The sequence below is a fragment of the Epinephelus fuscoguttatus genome, linkage group LG9, assembly GCF_011397635.1.
Source record: "Epinephelus fuscoguttatus linkage group LG9, E.fuscoguttatus.final_Chr_v1".
NCBI lineage: Eukaryota > Metazoa > Chordata > Actinopteri > Perciformes > Serranidae > Epinephelus > Epinephelus fuscoguttatus.
The window spans coordinates 38,431,106-38,447,236 of record NC_064760.1 but is presented as its reverse complement, the minus strand read 5'-3'; the positions used below and the strand labels follow the sequence as shown (position 1 = coordinate 38,447,236).

The window sequence follows — 16,131 nt, the reverse complement described above, 5'->3', positions numbered from 1 at the left end:
GGGTGTATTAGAAACTAAATTAAATACCTACATTTAGCTGCATGCCAGCTGGCAACTATCGAGGAAAACCTGGTCTATTTCAGTAGAGTGGCCTCAAAACTTCTTAGGTATTTGAAAACAACAATTCTGGGGTTTCTTTACCATTTCTGAGACATTTTAGTAGGAGTCATGAGTTGAATTTCAGGGTCCCAGATTGTAAGAAAACAGATTACCATGTCTTTTTTTTTTTTTTTTAAATATATATATCAAGCAGGAACAGGTGCTATATAAATACAGTTTAACACACATTAGAATGCTTGTTTTGTGAAAAGTTATGGATGATATAGAACCGTTCCATACAATCACTATTTTTTTGGTCACCCCTCTGTTGGGGTACTGATACTAAAAGGTGGAGTTAGAAACACTGCAGTTTGGTCAGTGGTGAACTGCCCTTGCTCAGAGGTGATTTGTGGCTAGTTTTGAAGGTTAAGCAGGATTTATACCTCTGTGTCGAATCAACGCTGTAACCTACACCATAGTCTGATGTGCACCTCCTCAGAAATATAACTACACGTCACAGTGACGCAGACCTCCTGACTATTTTTGTAAGCTACAACCATTTCCCTCAGTGGAAACAAAGCTGTAATTTACTTCTTCTTTTCAAAAATAGCAAAGAATAATTTGTGAAGACAATAAAGCCTCCACAAAATAATATTTTAAGTCTTGTGAGTGATTTATGGCTTCATCTAAGTAGAGAAAATCTCTGCTAGTCACTAGGCTAACTTATACAATGTAAAATGCCATAGGCTTGTGCTAAAAACGTTAGCATGTTGTATTTTTTTGGAAAACGTGTTTAGTATAAGACAGTTGTTTCATGGGTGAACCTTGTGAGTTGTAATGGAGCCTGATTTTGTAACGTTACCTTTGTTAAATGTTGCTGTGGTCACTGGATTCACACGAGTAAAGGAAAAGTCCACTAGCCGCTAGGCTAATTTATACAATGTAAATTACCATAGGCTTGTGCTAATAACGTTAGCATGTTGTATTTGTGGGGAAAATGTATCCAGTAAAAGACAAGTGTTTTGTCTATGAATCTTATTAGTTATGATGATGCTGATTTTGTTCTTGTAATTGAAATTGTCATTAATGTATGTTTAAGGTGTGTTTTATATTCAGTAAACTTTATAGCACTTCACAGAAACTTCACCACCGACTAGTGTTTTATAGGTGTACTGTAGCTGGAGGTGCAGAGTGACACAGACACACCATCGCACATGTATGAATGCTCACAACTTGCATAGGCTGAGGTGTACGCTCTGCAAAGAGCTGATGCACAAGTATAAATCCACCTTAATGTAATCACTGTTCATACAGCGGCAAGTTTCACACAAAGGACATAAGTAGACTGTAACTTTAACGTGACAGGATGTTTTGCTTCCTCTTAATTTTTACTAGTTAGTGGCAGTTAACAGTTAAATGCTTTAACACAAACAGTTAGCAGCTATGGACTAAGAGGAAATAATTTAATTCACTGTGCCGTTTAAAGGCTACTGCCAGCAGCTACTAGCAACTTTTAAGGTGGAAAGTTTTCTTGCATTTTACTTAATGCATGACTTGACCATATGAATATATTATAACACCTTAAATGTCAGTATGACAACTTTGACAGTTACATTAGTTTTTATTGTCTCTCTTGGATGACTTACACTTAATTGATGATTGGATCTTCAAGCACTTAAGAAAATGTACATAAATTTCACCCAGATTATGCAAAGTTCATGTATTCTATTTCCTCACCTGAAGAAAAAACACAACGGTGCGTCAAGCCAGTGTGCTCCAGCAGCACTAAACCCCTGCTCTTTGTCGACAAAGACTCAATGCACAAAACTGCTATTTTTAAATATCCCATTGAGAGAGAAAGTCTCATTCCAGGCTGCTCTTTTTTGTTCTGAAAATGTCAGCGTGCAATCCCATTCCATGGATGATTAACAGGGTGCAGACGCCCCTCTGCATCAGCAGTGAAGAGGAAATACAGAGAGAGCTGGACAGAGCAGTGAGTAACAATAATCCCAACTACATTTAAGTGTACTTCTACAGTGGATACACTCAACAGATCCATGGTTAAGGTACACATCCGTATGATTCTAAAGGTACTATACCTACAGATTTTGGTGGAAACACAGCTTAAATGGGTCCCATTCCTGATTAAATTGTTTGTCATTGTCTGTGAATTACATCAGCTGACACGAACATGGAAAGTCAACATGGACTCAAGCTGTTTCCTCGCAATGCAATCCCAGAGAAGCAGTCCATAACAGAAGAAGGTGCCGCTACACTCATTCGTCATGATGGTGCAAAGATGCCAAGAGCGCAGATATGGAAAGCTCTAATACACTGACCAATCAGAGCAGGATGTATTTAAGGGGGTCTTAAAGAGACAGACACTAAAACAGAATGTTTCAGATAGAGGGCGAACACAAATACTGTATATTTAGGCAAACAGTATGAGAGAAATAATGTGTTTTTGACAATTAAATCATGTAAACATGTTATAGTAGAAACCCCCAATTCAAGTATGAACCTGAGAGTGAGAATAATATGAGCCCTTTAATCCCTTTTAGACTTCTAAAAGACCTCCACAGAAACTTACCTGTACTTGATTTGATAGTTTCTTGTCCGACTGTTTGTCCAAGCAGGTCATACTGGTTCAGGCGGGAGCTTTGTCCTTCCACCACCACAGAGTCAGAAGCATTTCGAGTCCAAGCGTAAGTCACTTCGGAGATTGTGTAGGCATCTAAAAAAAAAAAAAAAAAAAAAAAGAGCAGAGGAGAGGAGGGGATAAACACATAGGGGATAAATCTGGGGCAGCCACAGCTATTGATGATTTTTCGAGAAATTATTTCAGTGACCCAAATGAAAAGCCCCCTCTACATTGTGTTTGAAGCTGGGTTTCTAGAAAAATAGAGTGAATACTGTAGAGACAAAAAAAAAATCTCAGTGGCTGAAGATGGAATTCATAAAATGCCAACAAGCAATTGATGTACAGTGACATTTGCCCTTTTCAATCAGTCACAGCATACACTGAATATGAAATTTGAAAGCGAACCTGATGAAATAGAAAAACAGATTTTTCCCTCAGTATACAGTTATTGAAATGTTCTGTCAATCATGTTATGCTACAGATTTTTGCAACAAATGAGCTTCATGTGAAATACTGTAGGTCACAACATAAATGCATTCAAAGTAGTTAATTAATGTGAGCAGTCAAGGCATTTCAGACATGACACACCATTTACTGATGCACTGATACTTAATAATCCCTTATTTTTAAATCAATATCTTAAGAACAGCTTAAAGCAAAAAATCTTCATCCAAATGTAAAGAAGCCATGGCAATAAAATAGTGATTAAAACAGATCTAAAACTTATAAAATAAAACATTTGGATGAGTTTAAAGTCCTTTTCACCATACTTTCCAGTGACATTTCCACTCAGTCCTTTACCTGTCAGTTAATCTGTTTAATTGCTGCATATTTTTGTTCATATTTGAAGGGCTACTGCCAGAGAAGTGAGCCATGCATTCCAGCTTCACTCAGTTCTTAGGCTGCTCTCTTGCCAAAGAACCAGCGAGGAGAAAAAAAGAAAAAGAAAATAGCATTTTACTTAAAGGTCCCTGAGGCGCTATCATCATCAGAGTTACTCACAGCTGCCAAATTTTAGCGGACAGGAATGAAAGTCCATGGGGAAATCCTCCAGATGCATTGGGCACTCTGCATGCACAGTTAACCTGCATCCAATTCACAGAAAATTAAGGAGACTTTGCAAATGCATGAAAAGTAAACAGCACAGATTAGGCACGGTCTCAAAAGGAAAAAAACAAAAACAAAAAAAAAACCTCACAAGCCTCATGCACTATTCAAGACACATCCCATCTGTAATGCCTTGAAACAAAAATAATTCATCTTAACTGTATTCAGCAGAGCAAAGTAAACAAGGTGCTGCAGAGACCAGCAGAAATCCAAACACTAATGTGTGTCTACATGAGATTGTAGGTTAGCTCTTTGATAAGAAACTGTATTGTTTGCAGCTTCACTATTGTACAACCACTGTGGAAACAATCTACAACTGTTTATCATTTAAATTGATTTTGTTGACAGGCACGTTGACAAAAAGTTGCTACATTGCATAAAATTGGATGCACAAAGAATACATTTGAACATGCAGTCTGTATAGCTTCTGGACATACTTCTGTCCGCACCACACATGCTTTAGTACAATATATGTTCTGTCCACGTTAGAGAGAATTAGCTAAGACTAAATATGAATATGAATAAATATGAGTCTACAGCCAGCAGCCTGTTAGCTTAGCTTAGCACAAAAACAGGGGGAAACAGCCAACTTTCTTTGTTTAATCTGCCCAAAACCCAAAGTGTAAAATGCCAAGTTGTGGTTTCATGTGCCAGACTACTAAAGAGATAGTTCTGATCTTTTAAAGTAGGGTTGTATGAGGTACTTATCCATAATCAGTATATTACCTACAATAGATGGCGGTCGGCACGCCCCCAGTTTGGAGAAGCAGGCAGGAATAATGCCACAGAAGGTAAGCAATGTACTGTTGTGGATGAGAGCAGCAGCAAAACATATTTTAGCCACCTAAAAAATCCAAAATCAGTTGACATGTATGCTACATTGAGAATATTTTCACCACTTTACCTTGCCAAAGCCAGTCCTTTACAACTGGGAAGGTGTTAACAGCCTAAGTTCTCCGTCTATGCTCTCATCAAAGCCACCAGACTCCATTGAGAACAACTGTAATTTTAGCTCACTGAATATGGGAGGTGTTGGTCTACATCTGCCTCAATCACTTAGTTAGTATGTGTTATTGTGGGACTTCGGTGAATCCATACTAATCCAATAAAACACCAAAGTCACACAAAAACACAAACAAACTAATAGACTGAGGCAGCTGACCAGCAGCTCCTGTGTTCAGCAATGTTAAATTACTGTTGGTCTGGCTTTGAAAAGAGCAATGTAACCACTTCAATTCCCCATTGGAAAGGGCTGTCCGTAGCAAAGTAAAGCTGTGAAAATATTTTAAATATAACATACATTTAAACTGCATTTGGCTTTTTTTATGTAAAACTTTTTTTGTTGGCTAAAATACATTTTGCTGCTGCCCCCATCCACAGTCGTACATTGCTAGCTTGTGGTGGTACTCCAGCCTGCCTTCTCAAACTGGGGGCGTGTCACCCACCATCTACTGCAGGTAATACACCAACTATGGATAAGGACTTCATACAACCCCACTTAAAAAAACACAAACTATCCCTTTAAAATCATGGGCTGCCAGCAGTGACTTCATATGTAGTGTACAGACATAAGAGTGGTGTCTTCTCATCTAACTTGGCAAGAAAGCAATTAAGTGTATTACCTACAATGATAAACTATTCCTATAAATCTATCTCAGCACATTAAACATGAATATAATGAATACTTTGTGACTTTCTCTTCAGACATGCTCATTGGACTTGAATTACCTCATGGTGTACAGCAGTGTCCCGTCATCTTTGATCCTCAACAGTTTATTAGGCATGGTCATGTTATGAGCCACAGACTTTTTCCCATTGTGGAAGAAGGTGTCCGGAGTCCAGATTTTACTCGCCATCAGGTTGTTGAGAGGCAGAATATTCATTGGTCCGTGGAATTTCAACCTCTCATCCTTCCAGCTTTGCCGGAAGAAAACATCTATGGTGTACTCCTGTGGGCAGAGGAGTTAAATAAGTAAATAATCAAACTGTGTTTTGACTCTTTTTTTATGCTTCACCTTCCCGATATGAAAATGAGTCCCATATCTGCTAAAAAAAAAAAATCAAATAAAACACAGGGTACTCTTTGCTACCCTGTTTCTTCAGAGCCTACAAGCAGGAGTTCTTCACGACTGACTTCACCTGCCACTTTAAAACCTGGGCATTGAATGGCTTTCTCTATTTGTCAAAGCTCCATCAAGGTGAGTCCCACGCTCTCCGTGTTCCTCTCAGCCCTCTGAGCCAGTGATTTCCTAAGCTGGTTCTGAGGCCAAGACAACCCCTTGACCTACAATCCTCCGTTGTCAGAAGAAACTGCACACAAGGAAGGATTTAGGGCAGAAAGCCCTGCACTGCGAAATGTGTGTATGTGTGAGTGAGTGTGTGTTTGTGTGATTCACACACACACAGCAAGTTAAAGTGAGAAGGAGATAAATTCCTCCAGAGTGTTTTTTGCTGTCACAGTTGAAAGGCCTCTGACATTTAGATCACAGGGCACTGAAACTGAAAACAAAAGTAGAGACTCTCTTTTGTGGTGCAGCAGCTCTTACAGTAAATTACAGTAAAGGTTTAGTGCAATATGGGTATCGGGGGTTTTTTTGTTTTGTTTTTTACCGTGTTGGGTATTGGTTACAGTAACATTTTACCCACTAAAGTACTAATCCAGCCCCGAGGAAAAAATGTTGGCATCGTATGTTTCTACATACCATAAATATGTTACATTTGTTCATTTGATATGTATGTGTCAACCTTTCTAAAGTGACGTAGTAAATGAGCTGACTTTGTCTTCAATAGGTGGAGGGGATGTTGGATGGCTTGTCACCTAGGCGAGATGCCTGCCAAGCCGCAGATCACACCAACACCAACAAACAACAAGAGACTCATCTCTGCCTTTCCAGCAGCTTTTTAGGCACCAAACATACAAGTCTGTAGTGACCTGACGCTGTTTTCCAGGCAGGACAGTGTCACAAAAAGTAATTGTTTTTTACAGAGCAATCAACAGCTTCTCCAACTGTACTGCTGAAACTGGACCACAGCACTATTAAAATGTAAATTTTCAACCATCTGCTACATAATACCGTACAACGCATCTGTGGTTTGTGGAAACGTGCAATGCTAACATTGTTTTCTGGTGACTGGGCTGAAAGTACTTGAGATCTGGGAACACAGCAACATTTCCCCAACAAATCCATTTCTATTTCAAGTCTTGTCTGAGAAGCTAAAGCCTGATGTTGGTTATTATTCTTATTTGGTCCAGAAATGATTAAAAACACATTAATTAGCAACATAATGTTATCTATTATGAGTAAATCCTACATAACACATCGTGCTCCCATAAATAATCACTGGCCAAATGTGTATTGATCCGCAACTGAAAATAGTCCCTGAACAAATGTACCATTTCCTCCTTGTTTCCACCATATTTGCTAAAAACTACAGTGCCCAGCTCTTTTAGGGAAATTACTGAGCCTTTTTCAAAATGAAACTGTCTATCTGTGACATGTTTTTAAAGATATATGTCTTCAGTATTAACAAATGGGCCTCAGGCTGAGTGCCACAGGCAGGGTAGGAAAGTCATGAAGTACTTAAAGACACATTTCTATTTTTTCCCCATGTGGTTTTTTGACAAGAAAAAAAAAACATGGAACACCTCCAGACTTACTGTCACCTATAAAACCTTTCTGATCACCTCACTGCTTGTGATTCTTGTCCCGTTTGAATTGTTGTAAAACAGAATTATCCTTTCAGGCATGGTGTTACTACACAGACCACACTTACAGTTCCAACTCATAAAGCTGCAGCCAAAGAATATGCAGCTGTTTTGCCTCTATTTTTAAAGATTACACTAAGTTTTCCTCCTTTTATTCTTCTACTTAAGATTTCCCTTTCATTTTCCAGCTTTGGCTGTCAGTAGACCTCTCATAAATCCTATAAAGCGGACCGCCTCAGCAATCGGCTGTATTGCTTGACAGTATCTGAATAAATCAATCAGGTCAGAGGGGAATATATTTCAGGCTGTGCAAGACTACAACCTGCAATAAATCACATATGTTCAGCCTTAGGCTTTATTCTGCTATACTGTTTTACTCATGAATGAATAATAATATATATAATTTTCAAACCTGAAAATACATTGATGTGATATTACCCTATGTTTTCTTTTTATTCTGACATATTAGTGGCTTACTTCTTGGGCTGTAAGCTCTAATGGCTGTAACTACAGTATTCAGTGATGACCTCTGCCAGTGAAATTGGAGGAGATGATGTTTTCAGCCCTGTCAGCTGTTTGTCTGTCTGTCCATCTGTTTGATTGCAAAATAAAAATAAAAAAAAAGAGACATGAGGGATGACTTAGCTGAAATTTAGTGGACGGATCACCCTCACATGTGGGTGGTGTCTGGGATCTGGGATTTCGACCATGAAATAATTTTTATTTTTTAGTCCAAACGACTTATTATTCTGTGTCCGAGACCTGCTTCGCATAAGTGGTGTTTTATGTTCAGCTGAGTGCCTTCTAGTTTACATATCTTTCAGAGGCTACTGCATTGAACTCCAACATCATAACTGCTAAATCAATAGATCAATCACTTGGAAAATGGGTCTTCAACAATAGGAAGGACGCTGATGACATGATGTGAGGGTGGGCACGTGTTTCAGAATGATAAACAGGAAAGCCCAGGATAAACAAAGGAGTGACTTGAATAACAAGAGGACTTTCAATAATTTATAAGATGAAAATTGTCAGATGAATAGACATCGTGCTGTAGTGTGGAAAAAAACTCATCCCACTTCAGTATTGTGGCGTGTGTGGGGAGAAAGAGAGGGACATGATGCAATTATAAAAGGAGGGGAAGCCGTAATGATTCTACAAATACAGCAAATGAAGCATCTTTTCCTCCTTAAAGTTATGAAGTTTGGTAAGAACAGAGAGTACTCCTCTAGAGTGATGTTCTTCTCTAAGTCTTTATACAGCAGCAATGATGTGGGTGGATAATTAAACTCAATAAATAAATGTCCAATATCTGCTCTCACCATGTCTGTGTCTGAAACTGGTCCAAAGCTGGTGACGTAGATGTTTGTCTTCACCTCAGTTATCCTGTCTGGATAAGAGACAACAATCAAAACAAAGTTAAAATGCTGCAAAAAAAGGTTAAAAGGTATAGAGGTGGTGAATGTTATGTTACAAGCTTTTGATTGTATTGTTTAAAGGAGAGAACAGAGGCAGTTAAGGAGTCTTTTTATGGGCTTTGAAAAAACAATTAGTTTAAAGTTTGCGTAAAGCAAAAATAAATATGCGTGAAATGAGTTTGTCACAGGGCAGCATGGTGGTGCAGTGGTTAGCACTCTGGCCCCAAAGCAAGAGGCTCCTGGGTTTGAGTCCACTGGCCGGCCAGGGCCCTTCTGTGTGGAGTTTGCATGTTCTCCCCGTGTCAGCGTGGGTTTTCTCCGGGCGCTCCGGCTTCCTCCCACAATCCAAACACATGCAGGTTGACTGGTGACTCTACATGGCTTGTAGGAATGTGAGCGTGAATGGTTGTCTGTCTCCCGCCTCTCACCCAACGACACCCAGATGGGCTCCAGCACACCTGCAACGCTTTACCAGAATAAGCAGTTACAGAAAAATGAATGAATGACTTGTCCATCCATTTTCATAACTGCTTATCCTCTTGAGGGTCGCAGGGGGGCTGGAGCCTATCCCAGCTGACATTTGGTGAGAGGCAGGGTACACCCTGGACAGATCGCCAGACTATCACAGGGCTGACACATAGAGACAGACAACCATTCATGCTCATATTCACAGCTACGGACAATTTAGAGTCACCAATTAACCTGCATGTCTTTGGACTGTGGGAGGAAGCCGGAGCGCCCGGAGAAAACCCACGCTGACACAGGGAGAACATGCAAACTCCACACCGTGTCGCTCATGTTATGAATCACTCAGCCAAATTTGAATGATTAAAAAAATCACCATGTATTGAATTAGAATTCAATAGCAGCTAACCCGGAACTACACATACCCTGAGCCAAAGAAAAGAAGCCTCTCTGCAGCAATAGACAACTTTTAGCAGCTAACAGCAGCTAAAGTTAGCACAAAGCACACACCAACAGCAGTGAGTAGTAACTGCCAGGCTGGGTAGCTGATTCGGGCTGAAAGACTAAAAGTTACATTAGTGACGGCTATTTTGCTTGTGTTTAAATGATTGTGGCATTTAACAGGGATGTTATTCATACATGTATTTCACCGACAGAGCTAAGAGAGCTTGCGGAATGTAGTGAACTCATTGCACAAGCAGAGAGGGCAAACAAAATGACACTGATGGTGTGCGCTCTGACATGAATAGTAACGTAGTTTTCATATAGTAGGGGAGGGGTTATGCTCTCCACCTTCAAGAAAACCCTAAAAACGCATCTCTTCAAAACTGCCTACAACCTCTGAATTCAGTTTACTTCAACCGCGCTTTTTGGACTATTTCCCTAGAGACATACAGATGCCAGATTCCCATAATGTGAATGGAGTGGTGTATAGCCATAATATCGAATGTTTTAGTGGCATCTCAGCACACTGAACTGCCAACTCTGTAAAATACACTGTGCTCAATTTTGCCACAACCAAGACTGTATGGGTTGTAGCTGCTGCTGCGGGAGTGTGAAGTCTGTGCTGCGGGCAATTGCCGGAGGAGAGGCGCTCATGTGACAGCAGCAACAGAAAGTTTACTGAACCAGCAGGTATCAGGATCAGGATTCAGGATCAGACCCCCAGTGTAAAAAGGATCAAATTCAGGTACTGTTTGACTGTAGACGTTCCAATACTGGGTCATTTCAGTCAATATTATAAAAGCATCGACACCCAGCCCTTCTCCTTAGTGAGGTAACCAACTTTACTGTGTCCTGCTGTGTGGAAAATGATTTGCTCTGTTTGATTTGTTTGGCTGCACTGTAAACAAAGATAACAGTTGATCCTGTGTTGTATTTCTGACAAAGTGGCTGCTTAGTGATTGTTTGCTGTAGAATTAAACCACACTTGCTGCTACCAGCAGTGACCACAGATGGCACCAAATTAATGTAGGTATGACATTATAAGGATCACGACTTATAACACACACAGAAAGAAAAGTTATACACCTTCCAACAACACAGGAAGAATGTCAGATTTTACTGTTGCTGATTGTCTTTATAAATCAATCTTATTTTTTTCTAGTGTCATTTGTATGCTAATCAAGTGGAACTATTTTCTTTTCATACTCGGTTCAGCTATACGTGCCCTGTGCAAAGTCAATTCATGGGCAACTCTTGTAAGATTATATTTAGTGAGGCACAGCGACACGTAAGCTATGATTTTAAGCGTATAAAATTTGTCCTAAATGTTCACACTGATGTGACAGATAGGAAGAGCAAAGCTCTCATATGCTCCCTATTCAAGTGATAATGTGCTACTGCACCAGGGCTGCTGCATCAGGTCCATTTGCTTTCTCTACACTCTGTCTCTTTCAATAATTACTGAAGCTCCATCTCTCATGCTCGAACAATTCAAAAAGCTTTCACGTTTTACTCTACACTCTGTACTACACAGCAAACAGCACCTCACATACAATCTAAAGAGATCATTACTCCTCAGTAAAGTGCTCTCACGCATGGCAAGGCAAGCCGCCATTCAAGTCCCTCTAACAGGACATATTATGAAAATGTTGTCTTATTTATACGGTAATGTAAATCAAGGGGAAGTGGCAGGTTGCCAGGTAATAGGTGCAATCCATTTAGCAAGACATACGGTGGGGTGCATTTATTTATGTGAACCCGGCCTTTTTATGTGAATCAGGCTGATCTAAAATGATCAGGTTTTTACTGTGGCTCGCAGAGGCCTCCATTAGTTTGATTTATTTAAAGAGAACTGCTCTTCTTGGGGTCTCACATGAAACACCATCTCGGTAAAAACCATGTTTGACACTAAATGTGGTTGTACTCCACTGCTTCTTCTTACATCTTATCATTGGTGTGTACTGTACCTTAAAGCTGGGGTAGGCAGTTTTATTTTGATTTCATTAGGAAAAAATTCCATAATGAACTCTGAGCAAAGTGGACTTTGAAAACTGGACTTCTGCATCTCCTCTTGGCTCTGTATTTAGGCTTTAGAAAATCTAGCCTGTGATGGGAGACTTTGGCCAGTCACAGGTCACCTTTGAGAGGGCGTACTTATTGGCTGTTCTACAAATGACGATGTGAGAAAGTTGCTATTCTAGCATTGGCAACAATTGCCTACACTGCAAAGCAGCCTAAAGAAAGAAGATGGACAAAATGAGAGTCTTAAACAGAGTCTGACAGCAAACGAAACAAAACGTGTCAATATCAGCGAAGCATGTCAGACATGTAGAGAAAATGTTGCTAATAGTTTAGCCTTCTGCTAACCAGAGCTAAAGACTCACAGCTGCATCTTCAACTTCAGGTTCATGTAACTTCTGTATTTTGTATTTCCAAAAAATTATTGACATGTTATTATGAGCAGTTACTTTTGATAAAGATATTTTGTGTGTTCCATGGCACTGCTTCACTGTTTTCTATTGTTGATATAATTCTTGTATATTTATTGTTCTCTATTTATATCTCTATTCATATTCAAATGAGAATTGACATCTTTTACTTTCATGAAGTGCTGCTTCCTCTTTCTGAATATGTATTGTTTATGTTGTTGATCATATTTTGTTCTTGTTTGAGGTTTTTGACATACCAAGATAATTTTTTATACATTTTATTGGGTGTGTTAGAGAGAATCCACTTGAATGATCCTCACTTGGACTCATGGATTGGTTGTTGTTCTTTGTTAAGTGTGTACATACAGTAAATGTGTATGTACCATATATATGCAGGCTTTTGTCATTTGTTATGTTGAACACATAACTATGCCAGAAGTGTACCAGTGTGCGAGGGATAATTTTTGTTTTATTGTAGCATAAAAAAATTACAACCCTGCTACAAAAAAAGCCCACATGAATAAACAATGAAAAGAGGTCTATAGGGAACCAAAATCCACCACCAAATGATAGCTCCAGTCCATTTGCATTGCATTAGCGGAGCAAATTTACAGGCAAAACTAACCATATTTGACCAAATGATGCATCCTTGCAGTAGCAAACCTGGAAAAGCACAGCCCTCCGGGTAAATACGTGTCTGCTATTTAAAAATATCCAGAGTGCATTTAATGCCGGAGGACATCAGGACACTTATTTATAGACACAAGAACAATACCTAAAGTTCATTTATTCAGCAAGAGCAGTCAGAAACATGTGCTTTTCATATAATCTGAATCATGTGGTGCAGATGGGCCTGCTGAACCATGTTTAATCGGTCAGACAAAACCTGTCTGTGTTAGGGGACAGTGCATCCCGCCGTGCAACTATCCAAATGTCAACTTAACTCTTGTCAGTTTGGACAGAGATAAATAGCATCAGCAAAAACCCAGTGTTGTACAGCTTAGAATGACATCAGTCCAGATTAAATGTGTTAAACACCTGATATCTTGTAATGTAGGTGAAGGGCTGTGTTTTATGCTTCTGTGTTGTTAGCATTGCATTTTAAGCTGAGTGAGCAGATACTGTGGTTTTAATAGTTGCATGAGCAGCAGTAGATATCTTGACACCAAAATTATTACCCAAAGTATCACCCAGTCAAACCAGAATACATCACCCACAGTTCAAAAAACACAAATGTTCAACAACATCCATTTAGGCTCTGTCTATGACGATACAGATATTTTTTAGAACACACATTTTTTCCACTCTGTAAATCTGAAACAATCTGTCCACACAACTTTTGTTTTACAAAGTATCTCCAGCCACAAATAAAACACAAAAATAAAAACCAGTGCTCACCAGGTCAGTCTGTGGCAATAAAGGCTACCTCAACAATATGTCAGATATCTGTTTATGTGTCATGAGCTTCATTTCCTTCAGCAGTGTTAACAAATCACACAACTGTAAACAGGAAGCTAATTATTTCTTTATTTATATACCATCAATACTAATTTATCCAACATCTTTTTGGTAAGCAGCCGAAAGTGCTAAATGTGTGGACATGGTACTGAAAACAAACTGGTAGTTCACCATTGTCCACCATTGAATTTGCCTAAAGGGCTTCAAAACTGTTAGAACTGGTCCTGCTTTTTACAGTGATAGATGTTTGCATGGTTACATTTATGTTGTGATTTTATTTTTTACACTCCCAGGAAAACAGTGTACTTCGAAGCTGCATTAATTGGTTAGCAGCCCAAAGTGTTAAGTGTTAGCAGACTTTTGTCTCGAGACACAAAGCAACATCAGCATTCATTTGGACTTGTATTGACTTAGGTCTGCTTTGTGAGAAAACAGGTCTGATGAGAGCAGAGAGACTGAATCAAAACAGCAAAGTAAGCTGAAAGATGATGAAATGCCACGTGTAACTGCTGAGTTGAGTGATAACTACAATGAGTTCACACTATAAATGGTCATACATAATCATATTAGATCAAATGTTCATAAGCAAATACTGATCAGTGCAAATTCAAAGAATCCTTGTTTTTAACTTCTACCTCTCCTTTAAACAGATGCACAAATTAATGTTTACTAACCAAGATAGCGTGGGATGTCTCATACTTTAACCTTAGTTGCTAAACACATTATATTTTTGGGTTATTTTAGTTACTTCAGTCACCATACTAATTTATGTGTTACAAAATACTGTGGAAAGGTGATCACTATAGCAGGAATAATTCCACATTGTTATTTTGGATTTTCAGAATTATTTTGCATTATTACATACAGTAATTACTCCTTTATCATTAATAGCACTTGAACTGTTATTTTATTAGGGCCCGTCCCAATACCTCCCCTTAGTCCTACCCCTTGGCCCCACCCCTAGATTTGCATGTTCCCGCAAGGGGTAGGGGTGTCCCATTTCCTTTTTGCGTGTAGGGGTAGGGGACATAACGACGGGTAGTAGGTATGAAACTAGCCCTTCTGAGCGAGGGATTTCAGATGCTGACTTGCCAGCGAGAGGTAGACGTCGCCATGGCTACCACTGAGCAAGAGAGGGGGAAAAAAGTTCATACATGTACAGTACAGGCCAAAAGTTTGGACACACCTTCTCATTCAATGCGTTTTCTTTATTTCCATGACTATTTACATTGTAGATTCTCACTGAAGGCATCAAAACTATGAATGAACACATGTGGAGTTATGTACTTAACAAAAAAAGGTGAAATAACTGAAAACATGTTTTATATTCTAGTTTCTTCAAAACAGCCACCCTTTGCTCTGATTACTGCTTTGCACACTCTTGGCATTCTCTCCATGAGCTTCAAGAGGTAGTCACCTGAAATGGTTTCCACTTCACAGGTGTGCCTTATCAGGGTTAATTAGTGGAATTTCTTGCTTTATCAATGGGGTTGGGACCATCAGTTGTGTTGTGCAGAAGTCAGGTTAATACACAGTCGACAGCCGTATTGGACAACTGTTAAAATTCATATTATGGCAAGAACCAATCAGCTAACTAAAGAAAAACGAGTGGCCATCATTACTTTAAGAAATGAAGGTCAGTCAGTCCGGAAAATTGCAAAAACTTTAAATGTGTCCCCAAGTGGAGTTGCAAAAACCATCAAGCGCTACAACGAAACTGGCACTCATGAGGACCGACCCAGGAAAGGAAGACCAAGAGTCACCTCTGCTTCTGAGGATAAGTTCATCTGAGTCACCAGCCTCAGAAATCGCAAGTTGACAGCAGCTCAGATCAGAGACCAGATGAATGCCACACAGAGTTCTAGCAGCAGACCCATCTCTAGAACAACTGTTAAGAGGAGACTGCGCGAATCAGGCCTTCATGGTCAAATAACTGCTAGGAAACCACTGCTAAGGAGAGGCAACAAGCAGAAGAGATTTGTTTGGGCCAAGAAACACAAGGAATGGACATTAGACCAGTGGAAATCTGTGCTTTGGTCTGATGAGTCCAAATTTGAGATCTTTGGTTCCAACCGCCGTGTCTTTGTGAGACGCAGAAAAGGTGAACGGATGGATTCCACATGCCTGGTTCCCACTGTGAAGCATGGAGGAGGAAGTGTGATGGTGTGGGGGTGTTTTGCTGGTGACACTGTTGGGGATTTATTCAAAATTGAAGGCACACTGAACCAGCATGGCTACCACAGCATCCTGCAGCGACATGCCATCCCATCCGGTTTGCGTTTAGTTGGACGATCATTTATTTTTCAACAGGACAATGACCCCAAACACACCTCCAGGCTGTGTAAGGGCTATTTGACCAAGAAGGAGAGTGATGGAGTGCTGCGGCAGATGACCTGGCCTCCACAGTCACCGGACCTGAACCCA

At 39.7% G+C, this 16,131-nt stretch overlaps 1 protein-coding gene across 4 annotated transcripts in view; it reads right to left on the bottom strand.

Annotated features, from left to right (window-relative positions):
- LOC125894783 (gamma-aminobutyric acid receptor subunit alpha-2) overlaps positions 1-16,131 on the bottom strand; it is a 47,913-nt gene that overhangs the window by 19,902 nt on the left and 11,880 nt on the right. For all 4 annotated transcript variants that reach the window (XM_049586372.1, XM_049586373.1, XM_049586374.1 and 1 more), the window contains 4 exons: positions 8,816-8,883; positions 5,516-5,736; positions 3,683-3,765; positions 2,630-2,773 (listed from right to left, as the gene is read on the bottom strand). In XM_049586372.1, coding sequence (XP_049442329.1) covers positions 2,630-2,773; positions 3,683-3,765; positions 5,516-5,736; positions 8,816-8,883 — 516 coding nt within the window. The remainder of the gene's footprint in view (positions 1-2,629; positions 2,774-3,682; positions 3,766-5,515; positions 5,737-8,815; positions 8,884-16,131) is intronic.